We start from the raw sequence: 14,692 nt of genomic DNA on the forward strand, positions 1-14,692 counted from the left end.
TGGGAAGAGAGCCTGACGTGTGTGTGATGGAGGAGAGACCTCTCAAACTGTGTGTGTGTATGTGAAAAAGAGATGGATAGGAGGGGGGTGTGACATGGCACTGGATATGAGGGTGGTGTGACCTGGAGGAGAGCCGTGAAATAGGGGTGTGTGATGGTGGAGAGCTCTGACATTATTTGTGTGGTTGTGGGGTGTGTGATGGAGGTGAGAGCCCTGACATTGTGTGTGTGTGTGTGGGGGGGGGGGGGGGAATGGGAGGAGGAAAGAGCCCTGACATTTTTCTTGGGGGGGCAGGGAGGAGAACTTTGACAAAGGGGGTGGGGGGAAGGAGGATGGGACCGAAGGAGGAAAGAGCCGCCACACGGTGTGTGTGTGAATATGAGATGGCGGAGAGAGCTCCGACACTGGTCTGTGTCTGTGTGAAGGAGACGAACCCGGACACAGGGGTGCGTGGGTGTGCGATGGGGGAGAGCCCCGTCGTCCGGTGTGGGTGATATGGAGGCGAGCCCTGACAGACGAGAGCCCTGCCATCGGGTGTGAGGAGAGCCTTGACACAGGGCTGTGTGAGACCAGCGTGAGCCCCGCTTCTGGCCCGCGGGGGTCGCCTCTCTCCTGGAGATCAAGCTCGCCCCTCCGCCCCCCATTCCAGGGTGAGCTGCGGCAGGGTAGTGCCGGAGCCCCCACCCCGTATCCCCCCAGCGCGTTCCGATATTGCCGCGTTCGGGCAACTCTTTTGCCCCGCGAAGGCTGCTGTAGCGGCGCGTTGCCCCGGCGACCAGCTCCGCGGTGCTGGGGGCGGCTCCTGCCCTGCTCTCGGTCGTTGAGTGGCGGCTCTGCGCTTCGCTGGGGCCTCGTCGGAGAAGGGAGCGCCTCCCGGCGCCTGGAAAGCCGCTGTCCTGCCCGAGGGCCGTCCCGGGGCGATGGCACCGCATCCCTCTCACTGGTGACCTACCCTGGCGAATAACGACCCGGGGCTCCGGGGATGCGCAAGGGGAGCGGGGCCTAACCGCGCCCGCCAACACCTCCTCTTGGAGGAACTGCCCCCCATCCGCCGCTCTCGGGGGGCGTGCGGCAGAAGGACCAACTGCCCCCCAACCCACCCGCTTAGGGGACTTGCCCTCATCTGCCCCATTTACGTGGAAGCTCCACAAACAACTGCGCCCTTCAACCCGATCCCTTGAGGGGGCGACACCCACGGCTGCTGCCTGCTGGAGGAGAGGGACCGCCGCCCCCGACGTAGCTTGCTTCCTCCCGCCCGGCGCCCCCCAGCCTGAAGAGAAGAGCATCGCTTCTGCGTGGAGGAGAAAGTCGAAGCAACCGCCCCCCCCCCTTCAACCTACAGCAGGGCACGCGGAGCAAAGGGTGGGAAGGCTGGTGCCTGCCGCTCCCTGCAGACGCTGGAGGGACTAAGGGAAGTAAGGCAGCTGGGGAAAGTTTCCTTCCAGGAGCCTGTGTTGCGTTGGAGTGATGCTCATAGAGAAGTAGCAGTAGGTTGTGCTGGTGCCGCATTGTGTTTGCTGAGGCCCCTCCTGGGTGGTGTGGGCTCAGCAGCTTCCTATGAGGAAGAGGCAGTCGCTGCTCTACGCTCAAGTGCATCGGGGGAAGGGGGTGTTTGCGTGGACTCCTCTCCTACTGAATGCAATATGAGGCTTGGATGGATCATGGTTTGCCAGGGGCTGTAGTTATTACGTGCATCCTTTAATCGTCTCCTTCAAAATGGATTTTAGTCAGAACAATTTATTTGGGTACATAGAAGACCTGCAGGAACTTACTATTATAGAAAGGCCGGTGCGCAGGAGTTTAAAGGTATATACTTTAAAACCAGAGTGATGCTTTAAAATCCAGCTGGAATTATTTCAGGCTTGTATTTGTGCATAGCTGGCTGCTCTGGCAGCACCTTATTTTTTAAAAAAATTTCAGTTGTGGTGAAATTAACATCCATGAATTCTGTTTAATAGAGCCTTGATGTGTCTAGGTATAAACAAAAACGTAAGTGGGAAAAAATAGAGAAAACGTAGTTGATGTTTACAGTAACGTTTATATGTCTTATGTTAATTATAAATATGCATGAAATATTTATTATAAGAATAACTGTTAGAACAGAACCTTATTAGAGTCACTAACATATTTCTGGCTAAAGATTTATCTGACTGAATTTGAAGCCTTATTTGAGATTTTAAGGGTTAAACTCCTATTAACCATGTAATTATCTCTGAGGGTTTGGAGAAAGGGTTGTTATAAGACAAATAAAACAGGGAAACAGTAAAATCATATTTTGTATTTCACACTTGATAGACACCAGAAGAAATAGAGAGATTGACAGTTGATGAAGAACTCAATGATATTGAAAGGGCTGTATATCTACTCAGGTATGTCCTAAAATATTGTTGTGAAATGTTGCTGTCCATATTGACAACATCCAGTTTTTATTTTAGTTCCCTATTCCTTTTACCTTGTGGTTTCTGTCTCTAAGGTTTCTTGGTTTTATTCTTCTTACTGTTTGAATGATCACAAATAGAGGCAAGATAAAATAGGTGTGTTACCCAATCATTTTGTTAAACCTACACAAAGTGGTATTCGATAGTATACCCCTATAGACCTACAAGTGTTTATTTGCTGAGTAAGTTCCTGAGATGGCCCTCTCCATTAATGAGTTGTTCTTCATATTTTTTTTTGCCTTGTAATTGGTTTTGAGCTGAGTGTTGGTATTAAAGAGAGCCATCAGTGACTAACTTCATATTCACTCTATAGCATGAGCAATGATTATGCAGACATGGAACAGAGCTGTTTGAGTTTATTGCATGATTCTGGGCAGTATAAAGAGGCGAACTGTTTGAGAGATCAGTCTCACTGTCCTAAGAAAATACTGTGTAACAGATTATTTTAATATTTAACCATGCTCTTGTTTCTCATTTTACCCTCCTCTTCCAGTTCCCTAAAGTGTATAGTTACTGTTACTTAATTGTTTTAAATTATAATTGTTTCAAACCCAGATCTCTTTTGACTGTACTGCAGATGTCATCTTTGAGGGGATAAGTGTTCTGAAGGATTTTGATTTGACTATATACTTTTGTACAATACTCAGTAATTGGAGAGCCAGCTGCTAGTTTCCTTCCAATTTATCTGTCGGCTATCTTTAGTGCTCTCTGAATCCATACTTGTCTTCAAATTTTTCAGGATGTTTTTCAGTTCCCTAATTTTTTTTGGTCTGGTTTGCTTGGCAGTATTGGTAGGCCTGCAGTTTTGGCCATCTGCTGTACTTTTGGTAATAAATTTTAGCTGTGGCTTATTTTTTTAATTTTGAATGTTCTAATCATTAAAGATCTGATCTTGCAACGTTTACTAATGCAATTATATGACTAGTCCTATTGACTCCAATGGAAGTACTGTACAAGAGAATAGGGATCAGAGCTCTAGTTTGTAGTTATACAATGTTTTAGGTCATTATCTCATAACAATCAGTAGTTTCTTTTCTGCATGATGGCAAATTTCTTTCTTTCTTTCCTGATTAAAGATCATGTTTCCAACAATATGTCATTATTGGAACACTGTCTGGCTAAAGGGTAAGAAGGAGGCTCATTTTCATATCTTTCATTTTACTAGTTGCTTTTCAACCTGGCCTTGGACTCTTCTTGACTTTCTTTTCTCCTTTCTCTGTGACTGCACAGCTGTCCAGGGACATACTTTTTTGCCTTGCAAAGATGTTTGCACGTCTATCTAATTGTAGTCCTTATATTGTTGAAAGTAACTTTCATCTATACTTGATAAGCTTTTTTATTAAATGGTTTCTCATTGTGATAAAACTGTTTGGGGTATATATGTTAATCCAGTGGAAGCTTTTGTCATTTGATAGCATGGAGGAAATTTCCCCTCTCATGCTGGTTGGGCTATAAGTGGGGAAAAAAGGAGCTGGAATGGCATCCCGCCTGTAGCAGAAGTCGTATCCTCTTTATATCACACAATGATGTATTTTTGTCTCCAGTATTCTTATCTATTATATCACATTGCCCCCCCTCCTTCCACCTATTCCTCTTTGCCAGTGATGTCCGCTTCTCATCCAGAGGTCTATATACCTTCTTCTGTGCTGGTCCTTGTGGATAGGCATTGATACCTACGAAAAATTAATCAATTTAGTGATGACTGGGTTGAGTTCCAGATGGAGATAGTTGATGCTTTGTCTGTTTATAATAATTTAAGAAATTCCATTTTTATTTGTGTGTGTGTGTGTCTGTGTGTATATTGTATCCCCCTTGCTCTATCTTTCCTATTGTTAACTGATCTTCTTAGGGCCCTGATCCAGCAAACACATACGTGGATGCTTAACTTTACTAAAGTGAGTAGTTCTTGGTCATTAAAGTAGTAATTACAGGTTTCAGAGTAGCAACCGTGTTAGTCTGTATCCTCAAAAAGAAAAGGAGTACTTGTGGCACCTTAGAGACTAACCAATTTATTTGAGCATAAGCTTGCTCTAGCTGTCTCTAAGATGCCACAAGTACTCCTTTTCTTTTTAAAGTAGTAATGTGTTTGTGCAACACCTAGCACAATAGGGCTCCGATCCTGCCTGAGGCATTTAGATGTTGCAGCAATATAAATATTTAATAATAATAAAAAGCACCTGAAAGCGAGAGTCCTGTCTGAGTCCTCACATTACAACATACCTTAGTCTCTTAAAACAAAACAAACAATATTTTTTATATTATTTCCTAGATGCTAATGTAATTTTTGTTGTGCTCAGAGTTATTTTTCTCAAGTCCTTTGCTACTGAATCACTAGTCTGCGGTTAGATGTTGTCACCTTTCTTGTGGAGAACAGCAGTAACATTTTAGTTGTCTGAGATTTTTGATGCATGAATTACTTTATTTTCTGCTATTGAATTCCCCCCCATACTCTTAATTCTTCCTCTTTCTTATCAGTCTTAACAGTCAGTGCCTATTTTTCAAGTCTTGCTTGTACTTGCTCTCTTAATATTTTAGGCAGAACTGATGGGGTAACTATAATGTGGGTCTGAAGTGCAGAACTGATGGTGGAATCTAAAGGGCAGGATTGATTTTTGGGGCACAATTAATTGTTAGGCAGGGAGCGTGAGTAGATGTGTGGGTAATGAGACACTCCACACACTTTTTTTTCAGGCCACTTTAAGCACTGATTGTGTGTGTGTATAGTGCATAATATACTGGAGCCCCAATCCTTGATTGGAGCCTTTAGGTGCTACTGCAATTCAAATAACACGGATCTGCTTTTGGTGATGTATTACTTTCATGAGGATATTGTTTTATTTCAATTACAGTTTGATCACTGCCTGTGAACAGATTTTTGTTTTGTTGACTCAACAATACTGGGTTTTTTTTTTTGTAACTTTGATTGTCTTGTCTACATTGTTTCTACAAAGGGAAAACTCGTTCTCTAAATTTATATATATATATTTGCAGGTAAATCCTCCCCTACCCAAGTGACTTTTGAGAACAGTCAAATTTTGAAAAATGAAATTTTGGTGTTAAGGGGATGTTTTATAATTTCAGATAATCAGTGTTTTGGAGAACTGGGTTTGAATAACCGGTGTTAAACTTGTATTTTTAGAACAATCATTGAAAGGCAGGATGGTCTAGTGGAATGATCATGTGTCTCCAAATCAGGAAGTTGTTAATTTTAATAACTTCTGACACCGATTCTCTCTGTGACCTTGAGCAAGTCCGTTAACTCCTCAGTCTTTAAATTTGGACACCTGTAAAATGGGGAAAATAAAACTTGTCTGTCTCATGGAGGTGTTGGCAGCTAAGTAATATCCTTAATTCCTTTGGGGCATAATGCCAATAGCAAAATGATGATAATTATTATTTATTATTTGTATTATTGTAGCAGTTAGAAGCCCTAAACATGGACCAAGACCCCCTTGTGCTAGGTGCTGTACAAACACAGAACAAAAAGACTGTGCCTGCCCTAAGGAGCTTACAATCTAAGTTTGAGACAAGAGACAACAGATGAATATAGACAGACAAGAGAGCCCAGCTAAACAATGAGACCATATTGGGTCAGTGTGATATGCTGTGATGGATTATGACTTTTAAAAGATACATTTTGTTTGTTGCAAAGATACTTGATTTTGTATTGGGATAGTGTCTATCACTGGCATGCACACTGTTCTTCGATTATTTTCTGAAGCCTTCTGTGATAAATTTCCCTAGTGGTCTTACTTTACTGCATGTATAGTATTGTATTCAGCTACTCCAGTTTGTTTCTTTATGCTTGTTTACTTACTATTTCTGTTGTATTGAAAATGACAGAGGAAAAATATGTTATTAAGTTAGAAGGTTCAATTATTCACCCTTTTGGGAACATGCTTTGTAATAGGCGGCATCTTGTCTCACAGTTTTAAAAAAAATCACTATATTTTTGCAAAGCATTTAACACAGAAGATTATTGTAGACTAAGTAAAACCTGTAGATATGAAAAAATGAAACTCTTAGAACTTTAGCATGTTTATAAGCACAATAACTACAAAAACACTCTTATAGCAGACATCTTACATCAACTGGTGTATTTGCAAACTTTAGTGAACTTTTATAAATTTACATTGTTGCGAACCTCAAGCAATTCAAAAATCATGAGATTTTACTAATAATAAATCTTGGGTATTTTGTTTGCCTTCTGGCTTTTCAGCTTTTAGGGCTCCTCTGCAACTGTGAGGGCTAGCACCTTACTTTTTGTTTTAAATGAGAGTCGAGATTCTCATTTAAGTGTACAACTCCAAGAGCTGGAGCTATAAGATAACCTCAAATATTGCAAGACTTGCAATGAAATTATGAGAGCTGGTAAAACAGCTTCAAAACATAGACTTCACATTTTGTGGCCATGTGCCTACACAGGATTTTGAAATATCCAGTTGTTGGATTCTGCAGTGTAGCAAAATATTCTGTTATCTACATCATTAAGCTGCAAATATTAACATTACAAACATGACCTTCTTTCTCTTCACTCCTCCTTTATGTTCTTAAGCATGCTTGTGATTGTAGCCTCACCGCTTTTTGTTCTTATTTTGTAAACTGCAATTTAAATTATATTGAAATTGCATTATTGACCCATTTATTTGCATACATTTGCATAAATTAGTTGTCTGACATTGTTTCTGTTATGCAAATAAATTCACGGATAAGAAGTTAGTGAAGCAAAAAATCCAAAAAGAACTTTTTTACAAGTTAGTGCTAAGTAACTTTTTATTAAATTCAGTTCTGTGAAAATATTATCTTTGCTTATATTGACTACTTTAAAATATTTTAAATGCAACAAATGAGTCTGTAAAAAGTCAAAGGTAATTAAATGTTTGTCATATCTGAACTTTAAAAGGTAGTTGAGAGTGACTCAGCTACACATACAGCTATACAGAGAGGAGGGTAGCACCGTGCTCCTGAGAAGCCTTTTAATCCTGAGGACAGGGAAAAGGTAAAATTGTTGCGGACTCCCCCTGCACTCACAGATATTGGATGGCCTTTTGTACAATCAGAAACTGGTGAGATGGAGTGGGGAAGTTGGGGCAGTAGCTGCTCTGTATGCCACTATCCCCCTTGAGAGAGAGAAGCTTTCCAGGCTTGAGAGATAAAAGAGCTTTAGATAAAAAAATTAATGCTGCAGTGACATCTTTAGCCAAAGATATGGTTATTTCCTCAAAGGAAGACTTGTACAAATAACATATTGAATGGAAGGTAGAAAAAGAACTTGGCATCTAGATACCACTGTGATGGGAGCACTAGAAATGTGTAAAACTCTGCGATGTTATTTCCCAAAGTTAACATTTTAGTGGCATTCTAAATTTACATTTCAGAGCTCTTTCAAGACATAGTCGCTTTTCCATATCAGCCTTCGGATAGAACTTGCCAGTCTGAGACCTAGCCTATGTTCTTCAGTACTTAGCCTTGCCAGTCTTTGGAAATATGGGACTACTGAGTCAAATGTCTCAATTTATTAAAACTTGCTTTCTCATGACTGTCATGTCCACCAGAGTTTATGAAATCACTGCTCTCACTGTAAATAACTCTGCTGTATCTTCCATAAAAATATCATTTTAAGAACACACCTTTATTTGCCATTGAATGCTAGCTGTGGGGTACGAGGAGTAATTTTAAATTGTGTTGAATGTCAAGTAATTTTATACCTTCACCCCAAAATACTAAAAATATTTAGTCTAGAGAAACAAGAAACGATAGGCCAGCTCTTAGTAATTGTCTCTCTTACTGACAATTTAGGAATGTGACTCCCATTCTTCTAATCACAGGCTGTCTTTTAGACATCTTAGACTCATAGACTTTAAGGTCAGAAGGAATCATCATGATCATCTAGTCTGACCTCCTGCACATTGCTGGCCACAGAATCTCACTCACCCACTCCTGAAATAGATTCCTAACCTCTGGCTGAGTTACCGAAGACCTCAAAATAGAGACTTCAAGTTGCAGAGAATTCACTATTTCCAGTAGTTTAAACCTGCAAGTGACCTGTGCCCCATTTTGCAAAGGAAGGCAAAAACTCCCTAGGGTCTCTGCCAATCTGATCTGGGGGAAATTCCTTCCCGACCCCAAATATGGGAATCAGTTAGACCCTGAGCATGTGGGCATGACCCACCAGGCAGATAACTGGGAAATAATTTTCTGTAGTAACTGAGAGCCTCCCCATCTAGTGTCCCATCTCCAGCCACTGGGGATTTTTGTTACTGGCAGATGCCGATGGGCCACTGCCATCGTAGGCAGTCCCTTCATACCATTCTCCCCATAAACTAATCAAGCTCAGTCTTGAAGCCAGTTAGGTATTTTAGCCCTACTGCTTCCCTTGGAAGGCTGTTCCAGAACTTCACTCCTCTGATAGTTAGAAATCTTCCCTTAATTTCAAGCCCGAAGTTGTTGATGGCCAGTCTATAGCCATTTGTTCTTGTGTATACATTAGTGCTTAACTTAAATAACTCCTGTCTGTGATGGGTTTCTCCCGCCCCCCTCTCTGGGTGCCACTTGGAACTGGGGTACCACTGAGCCCACCTGACCCACCAGCCGGAGTTCCCTTTACATTGTACTAATATGCAGCTTGTCAAAGCCTTTCCCAGGTTCAGACTGCACTTTACCAGACTCATACAGGTAGGGGTACATCCAGCTGCAGCTATGCACACAGATGCAGAGATCAGCTCTGCCTGGGACAACTCAGCTAAGAAATTGCCCAGTACTCAAGTGCACACACCCCTCTAGAGGGCAAACCCAAAATTGTACTGTCTTGCATTATACAGAGACCTGTACAGCATAAGCTCATGAAATTTGCCCCCTTCTCTCAATGTGGAGAGGGATATACACAGCTTTCTGCCCCAAGTTATGATTTCCACACACACTGGTTTTAGAAAAAAACAAAACAAGTTTATTAACTACAAAAGATAGTTTTTAAGTGATTGTAAGGGATAGCAAACGGATCAAAGCAGATTACCTAGCAAATAAAACAAACATGCAATCTAAGCTTAGTATACTAAAGAAACAGGTTATAAGTAGAAAATTCTTTCCCTAAATGTTGTTTTAGGTAGATTGCAGAGATTCTTGAAGGCGAGCTGCACTGGCTTGCAGCTTAAATCTCCAGACATTCCTTTCACAGGTGAGACAACCCTCTCACCTGGGCTCAGCCCTTCTCCCCTAGTCATAGAATCATAGAATCATAGAATATAAGGGTTGGAAGGGACCCCAGAAGGTCATCTAGTCCAACCCCCTGCTCAAAGCAGGACCAATTCCCAGTTAAATCATCCCAGCCAGGGCTTTGTCAAGCCTGACCTTAAAAACCTCTAAGGAAGGAGATTCTACCACCTCCCTAGGTAACGCATTCCAGTGTTTCACCACCCTCATAGTGAAAAAGTTTTTCCTAATATCCAATCTAAACCTCCCCCACTGCAGCTTGAGACCATTACTCCTCGTTCTGTCATCTGATACCATTGAGAACAGTCTAGAGCCATCCTCTTTGGAACCCCCTTTCAGGTAGTTGAAAACAGCTATCAAATCCCCCCTCATTCTTCTCTTCTGCAGGCTAAACAATCCCAGCTCCCTCAGCCTCTCCTCATAACTCATGTGTTCCAGACCCCTAATCATTTTTGTTGCCCTTCGCTGGACTCTCTCCAATTTATCCACATCCTTCTTGAAGTGTGGGGCCCAAAACTGGACACAGTACTCCAGATGAGGCCTCACCAATGTCGAATAGAGGGGAACGATCACGTCCCTCGATCTGCTCGCTATGCCCCTACTTATACATCCCAAAATGCCATTGGTCTTCTTGGCAACAAGGGCACACTGCTGGCTCATATCCAGCTTCTCGTCCACTGTCACCCCTAGGTCCTTTTCCGCAGAACTGCTGCCTAGCCATTCGGTCCCTAGTCTGTAGCTGTGCATTGGGTTCTTCCGTCCTAAGTGCAGGACCCTGCACTTATCCTTATTGAACCTCATCAGATTTCTTTTGGCCCAATCCTCCAATTTGTCTAGGTCCTTCTGTATCCTATCCCTCCCCTCCAGCGTATCTACCACTCCTCCCAGTTTAGTATCATCCGCAAATTTGCTGAGAGTGCAATCCACACCATCCTCCAGATCATTTATGAAGATATTGAACAAAACCGGCCCCAGGACCGACCCTTGGGGCACTCCACTTGATACCAGCTGCCAACTAGACATGGAGCCATTGATCACTACCCGTTGAGCCCGACAATCTAGCCAGCTTTCTACCCACCTTGTAGTGCATTCATCCAGCCCATACTTCCTTAACTTGCTGACAAGAATACTGTGGGAGACCGTGTCAAAAGCTTTGCTAAAGTCAAGAAACAATACATCCACTGCTTTCCCTTCATCCACAGAACCAGTAATCTCATCATAGAAGGCGATTAGATTAGTCAGGCATGACCTTCCCTTGGTGAATCCATGCTGGCTGTTCCTGATCACTTTCCTCTCATGCAAGTGCTTCAGGATTGATTCTTTGAGGACCTGCTCCATGATTTTTCCAGGGACTGAAGTGAGGCTGACTGGCCTGTAGTTCCCAGGATCCTCCTTCTTCCCTTTTTTAAAGATTGGCACTACATTAGCCTTTTTCCAGTCATCCGGGACTTCCCCGGTTCGCCACGAGTTTTCAAAGATAATGGCCAATGGCTCTGCAATCACAGCCGCCAGTTCCTTCAGCACTCTCGGATGCAACTCGTCCGGCCCCATGGACTTGTGCACGTCCAGCTTTTCTAAAAAGTCCCTAACCACCTCTATCTCCACAGAGGGCTGGCCATCTCTTCCCCATTTTGTGATGCCCAGCGTAGCAGTCTGGGAGCTGACCTTATTAGTGAAGACAGAGGCAAAAAAAGCATTGAGTACATTAGCTTTTTCCACATCCTCTGTCACTAGTTTGCCTCCCTCATTCAGTAAGGGGCCCACACATTCCTTGGCTTTCTTCTTGTTGCCAACATACCTGAAGAAACCCTTCTTGTTACTCTTGACATCTCTGGCTAGCTGCAGCTCCAGGTGCGATTTGGCCCTCCTGATAACATTCCTACATGCCCTAGCAATATTTTTATACTCTTCCCTGGTCATATGTCCAACCTTCCACTTCTTGTAAGCTTCTTTTTTATGTTTAAGATCCGCTAAGATTTCACCATTAAGCCAAGCTGGTCGCCTGCCATATTTACTATTCTTTCGACTCATCGGGATGGTTTGTCCCTGTAACCTCAACAGGGATTCCTTGAAATACAGCCAGCTCTCCTGGACTCCTTTCCCCTTCAAGTTAGTCCCCCAGGGGATCCTGGCCATCCGTTCCCTGAGGGAGTCGAAGTCTGCTTTCCTGAAGTCCAGGGTCCGTATCGTGCTGCTTACCTTTCTTCCCTGTGTCAGGATCCTGAACTCAACCAACTCATGGTCACTGCCTCCCAGATTCCCATCCACTTTTGCTTCCCCCACTAATTCTACCCGGTTTGTGAGCAGCAGGTCAAGAAAAGCGCCCCCCCTAGTTGGCTCCTCGAGCACTTGCGCCAGGAAATTGTCCCCTACGCTTTCCAAAAACTTCCTGGATTGTCTATGCACCGCTGTATTGCTCTCCCAGCAGATATCAGGAAAATTAAAGTCACCCATGAGAATCAGGGCATGCGATCCAGTAGCTTCCGTGAGCTGCCGGAAGAAAGCCTCATCTACCTCATCCCCCTGGTCCGGTGGTCTATAGCAGACTCCCACCACTACATCACTCTTGTTGCACACACTTCTAAACTTAATCCAGAGACACTCAGGTTTTTCTGCAGTTTCGTACCGGAGCTCTGAGCAGTCATACTGCTCCCTTACATACAGTGCTACTCCCCCACCTTTTCTGCCCTGCCTGTCCTTCCTGAACAGTTTGTAACCATCCATGACAGTACTCCAGTCATGTGAGTTATCCCACCAAGTCTCTGTTATTCCAATCACGTCATAGTTCCTTGACATCACCAGGACCTCCAGTTCTCCCTGCTTGTTTCCAGTCTTTTTCTGTTGTAGTCCAGTCTTTTTCTTCTCAGGTGTTTCCCACAGTCCTCTTTTTTGGGTGGCGAGTCAATGAAGAACGAACCACGATGATGTCAATCCCCTACCTTAACTAGTTTTTACATATGGCTGGAATCCTTTGTCTCCCAGTGTGATTCCCACCCCCAGTCAGTGGAAAAATACTCATATTATCATAGAGTCCAGTACCACGTGACTTGGTCATATGTCTCTGCAGTCATAACTGAGAAGCTTAGTAGTTAGTTAGTAGCGTCCCCAGGAAGACTTCCTGGTGGGAGATTAGCATCTTCAAGGATCAATTTTTTTCCCCAATGGCCCTTCCCAACTGGCTATCCAGACTGATTTCATTCTGTCTAGTGGGCGTTCCCAGTGTAAACACACATTTCTAATAGATGCATAGACAATATTCCTAACTTCAGATACAAAAATGATACATGCATACAAATAGGATAATCATATTCAGGAAATCATAACCTTTCCAATAATATCTCGTATGACCCATCTTGCTTAAATACATCTTAGTTATGCCATAATCATATCATAACCATATCTCTATGAAGAATATTGGGTGTAGTGTCACATACTCCTTCCCTGGTATTTATCCCTCTTATGTATTTATAGAGAGCAAACATATTTCACCTCTTCCTTCTTTAGGTTAGGCTAAACAAGCCAAGTTCTTTGAGTCTCCTCTCATAAGTTAGTTTTTGCATTCCTTGGATCATCTTAGTAGCCCTTCTCCGCACCTTTTCCACTTTGAATTAATCTTTCTTAAACATGGGAGACCAGAATTGCACATGGTATTCCAGATGAGGCCTCACCAGTGCCTTGTATAAGGTTACTAGCACTTCCTTCTCTCTACTGAAATACCTTGCCTGTTGCATTCTAGGACAGCACTAGGCTTTTTCACGGCCACATCACATAGTCATCCTGTGATCAACCAATACACCCAGGTCTTTCTCCTCTCCTGTCTCTTCCAACTGATAAGTTCCCAGTTTATAGAAAAAAATCTTGTTGTTCGTCCCTAAATGCATGACCTTGCACTTCGCACTATTAAATTTCATCCCATTTCTATTACTCCAGTTTACAAGGTCATCCAGTTCTTCTTGTATGATATTCCGGTCCTCCTCCTTATTAGCTATACCTCTAAACTTTGTATCATCCGCAGATTTTATTAGCACACTCCCACTTTTTGTGCCAAGGTCATTAATGACAATGGTAAATAAGATTGGTCCCAAGACTGGTTCTTGAGGAATTCGACTAGTAACCTCTCTCCAGCCTGACAATTCACCTTTCAGTATGACCCATTGTAATCTCCCCTTTAACTAATTCCGTATCCACCTTTCAATTCTCATATTAATTTCTATTTTTTCCAATTTAACTAATAATTTCCCATGTGGAACTGAAATCCAGGTAGATGAGATCTACTGCATTTCCTTTGTCTAAAAACTCAGTTATCTTCTCAAAGAAGAAAATCAGGTTGGTCTGGCATGATCTACCTTTTGTAAAACTATGTTGTATTTTATCTCTATTACTGTTCACTACTTTCTCTTTCAAAATTTGTTCCAAGACCTTTCATATAATAGAGGTCAAACTAAGAGACCTGTAGTTTCCTGGATCACATTTTTTCCCTTTCTTAAGCATGGGAACTATATTGGCAATTCTCCAGTCATAGGGTACAACCCCTGAGTTTACAGATTCATTAAAAATCCTTGCTATTGGGCTTGCAATTTCATGTGCCATTTCCTTTAATATTCTTGGATGGAGATAATCCAGGCCCCCTGATTTAGTCCCATTGAACTGTTTGATTTTGACTTCCATTTCGGATGTGGTAATTTTTATCTCCATATCCTCGTTACCATTAGCCACCCTGCCACTACCCCTAAGCTTTTCATTAGCCTCATTAAAAACTGAGAAGTATTTGCTTAGGTGCTGGGCCATGCCGAGATAATCTTTAATCTCCACCCCATCCTCTGTGTTTAGGGGATATTGTGATTGAAAGCAAATAAAATAATTACTGTTTTGGCTGTTTTATTATTATTATTATTATTAAAGAAAGAAAAATAAACATTAAACAACATAAATGACAGAACACAAATGACTAGTTACTTCAGTTACAATCTCTTTTCTGTGCTTTTCTGCAGAGAGCTTTTTCACATGGATTACACCTTTGAGAGTGGGCCTGCTTTTGGTGAGGC

At 42.6% G+C, this 14,692-nt stretch overlaps 1 protein-coding gene across 3 annotated transcripts in view; it reads left to right on the top strand.

Moving 5' to 3' along the window:
* The first annotated feature begins 370 nt into the window (after nucleotides 1-370).
* Nucleotides 371-14,692, top strand: part of PPP4R4 (protein phosphatase 4 regulatory subunit 4) — a 136,276-nt gene continuing 121,954 nt past the window's right edge. The window contains exons 1-2 of one of the 3 annotated variants that reach the window (XM_048852204.2): nucleotides 371-1,806; nucleotides 2,296-2,369. In XM_048852204.2, coding sequence (XP_048708161.1) covers nucleotides 1,717-1,806; nucleotides 2,296-2,369 — 164 coding nt within the window. In that variant the 5' untranslated portion in view covers nucleotides 371-1,716. Of the gene's footprint in view, nucleotides 1,807-2,295; nucleotides 2,370-14,692 lie in introns of those variants that run through there. The other 2 variants (XM_048852207.2, XM_048852205.2) reach the window with 2 other exon arrangements.

Source organism: Caretta caretta, chromosome 6 (assembly GCF_965140235.1).
Source record: "Caretta caretta isolate rCarCar2 chromosome 6, rCarCar1.hap1, whole genome shotgun sequence".
NCBI lineage: Eukaryota > Metazoa > Chordata > Testudines > Cheloniidae > Caretta > Caretta caretta.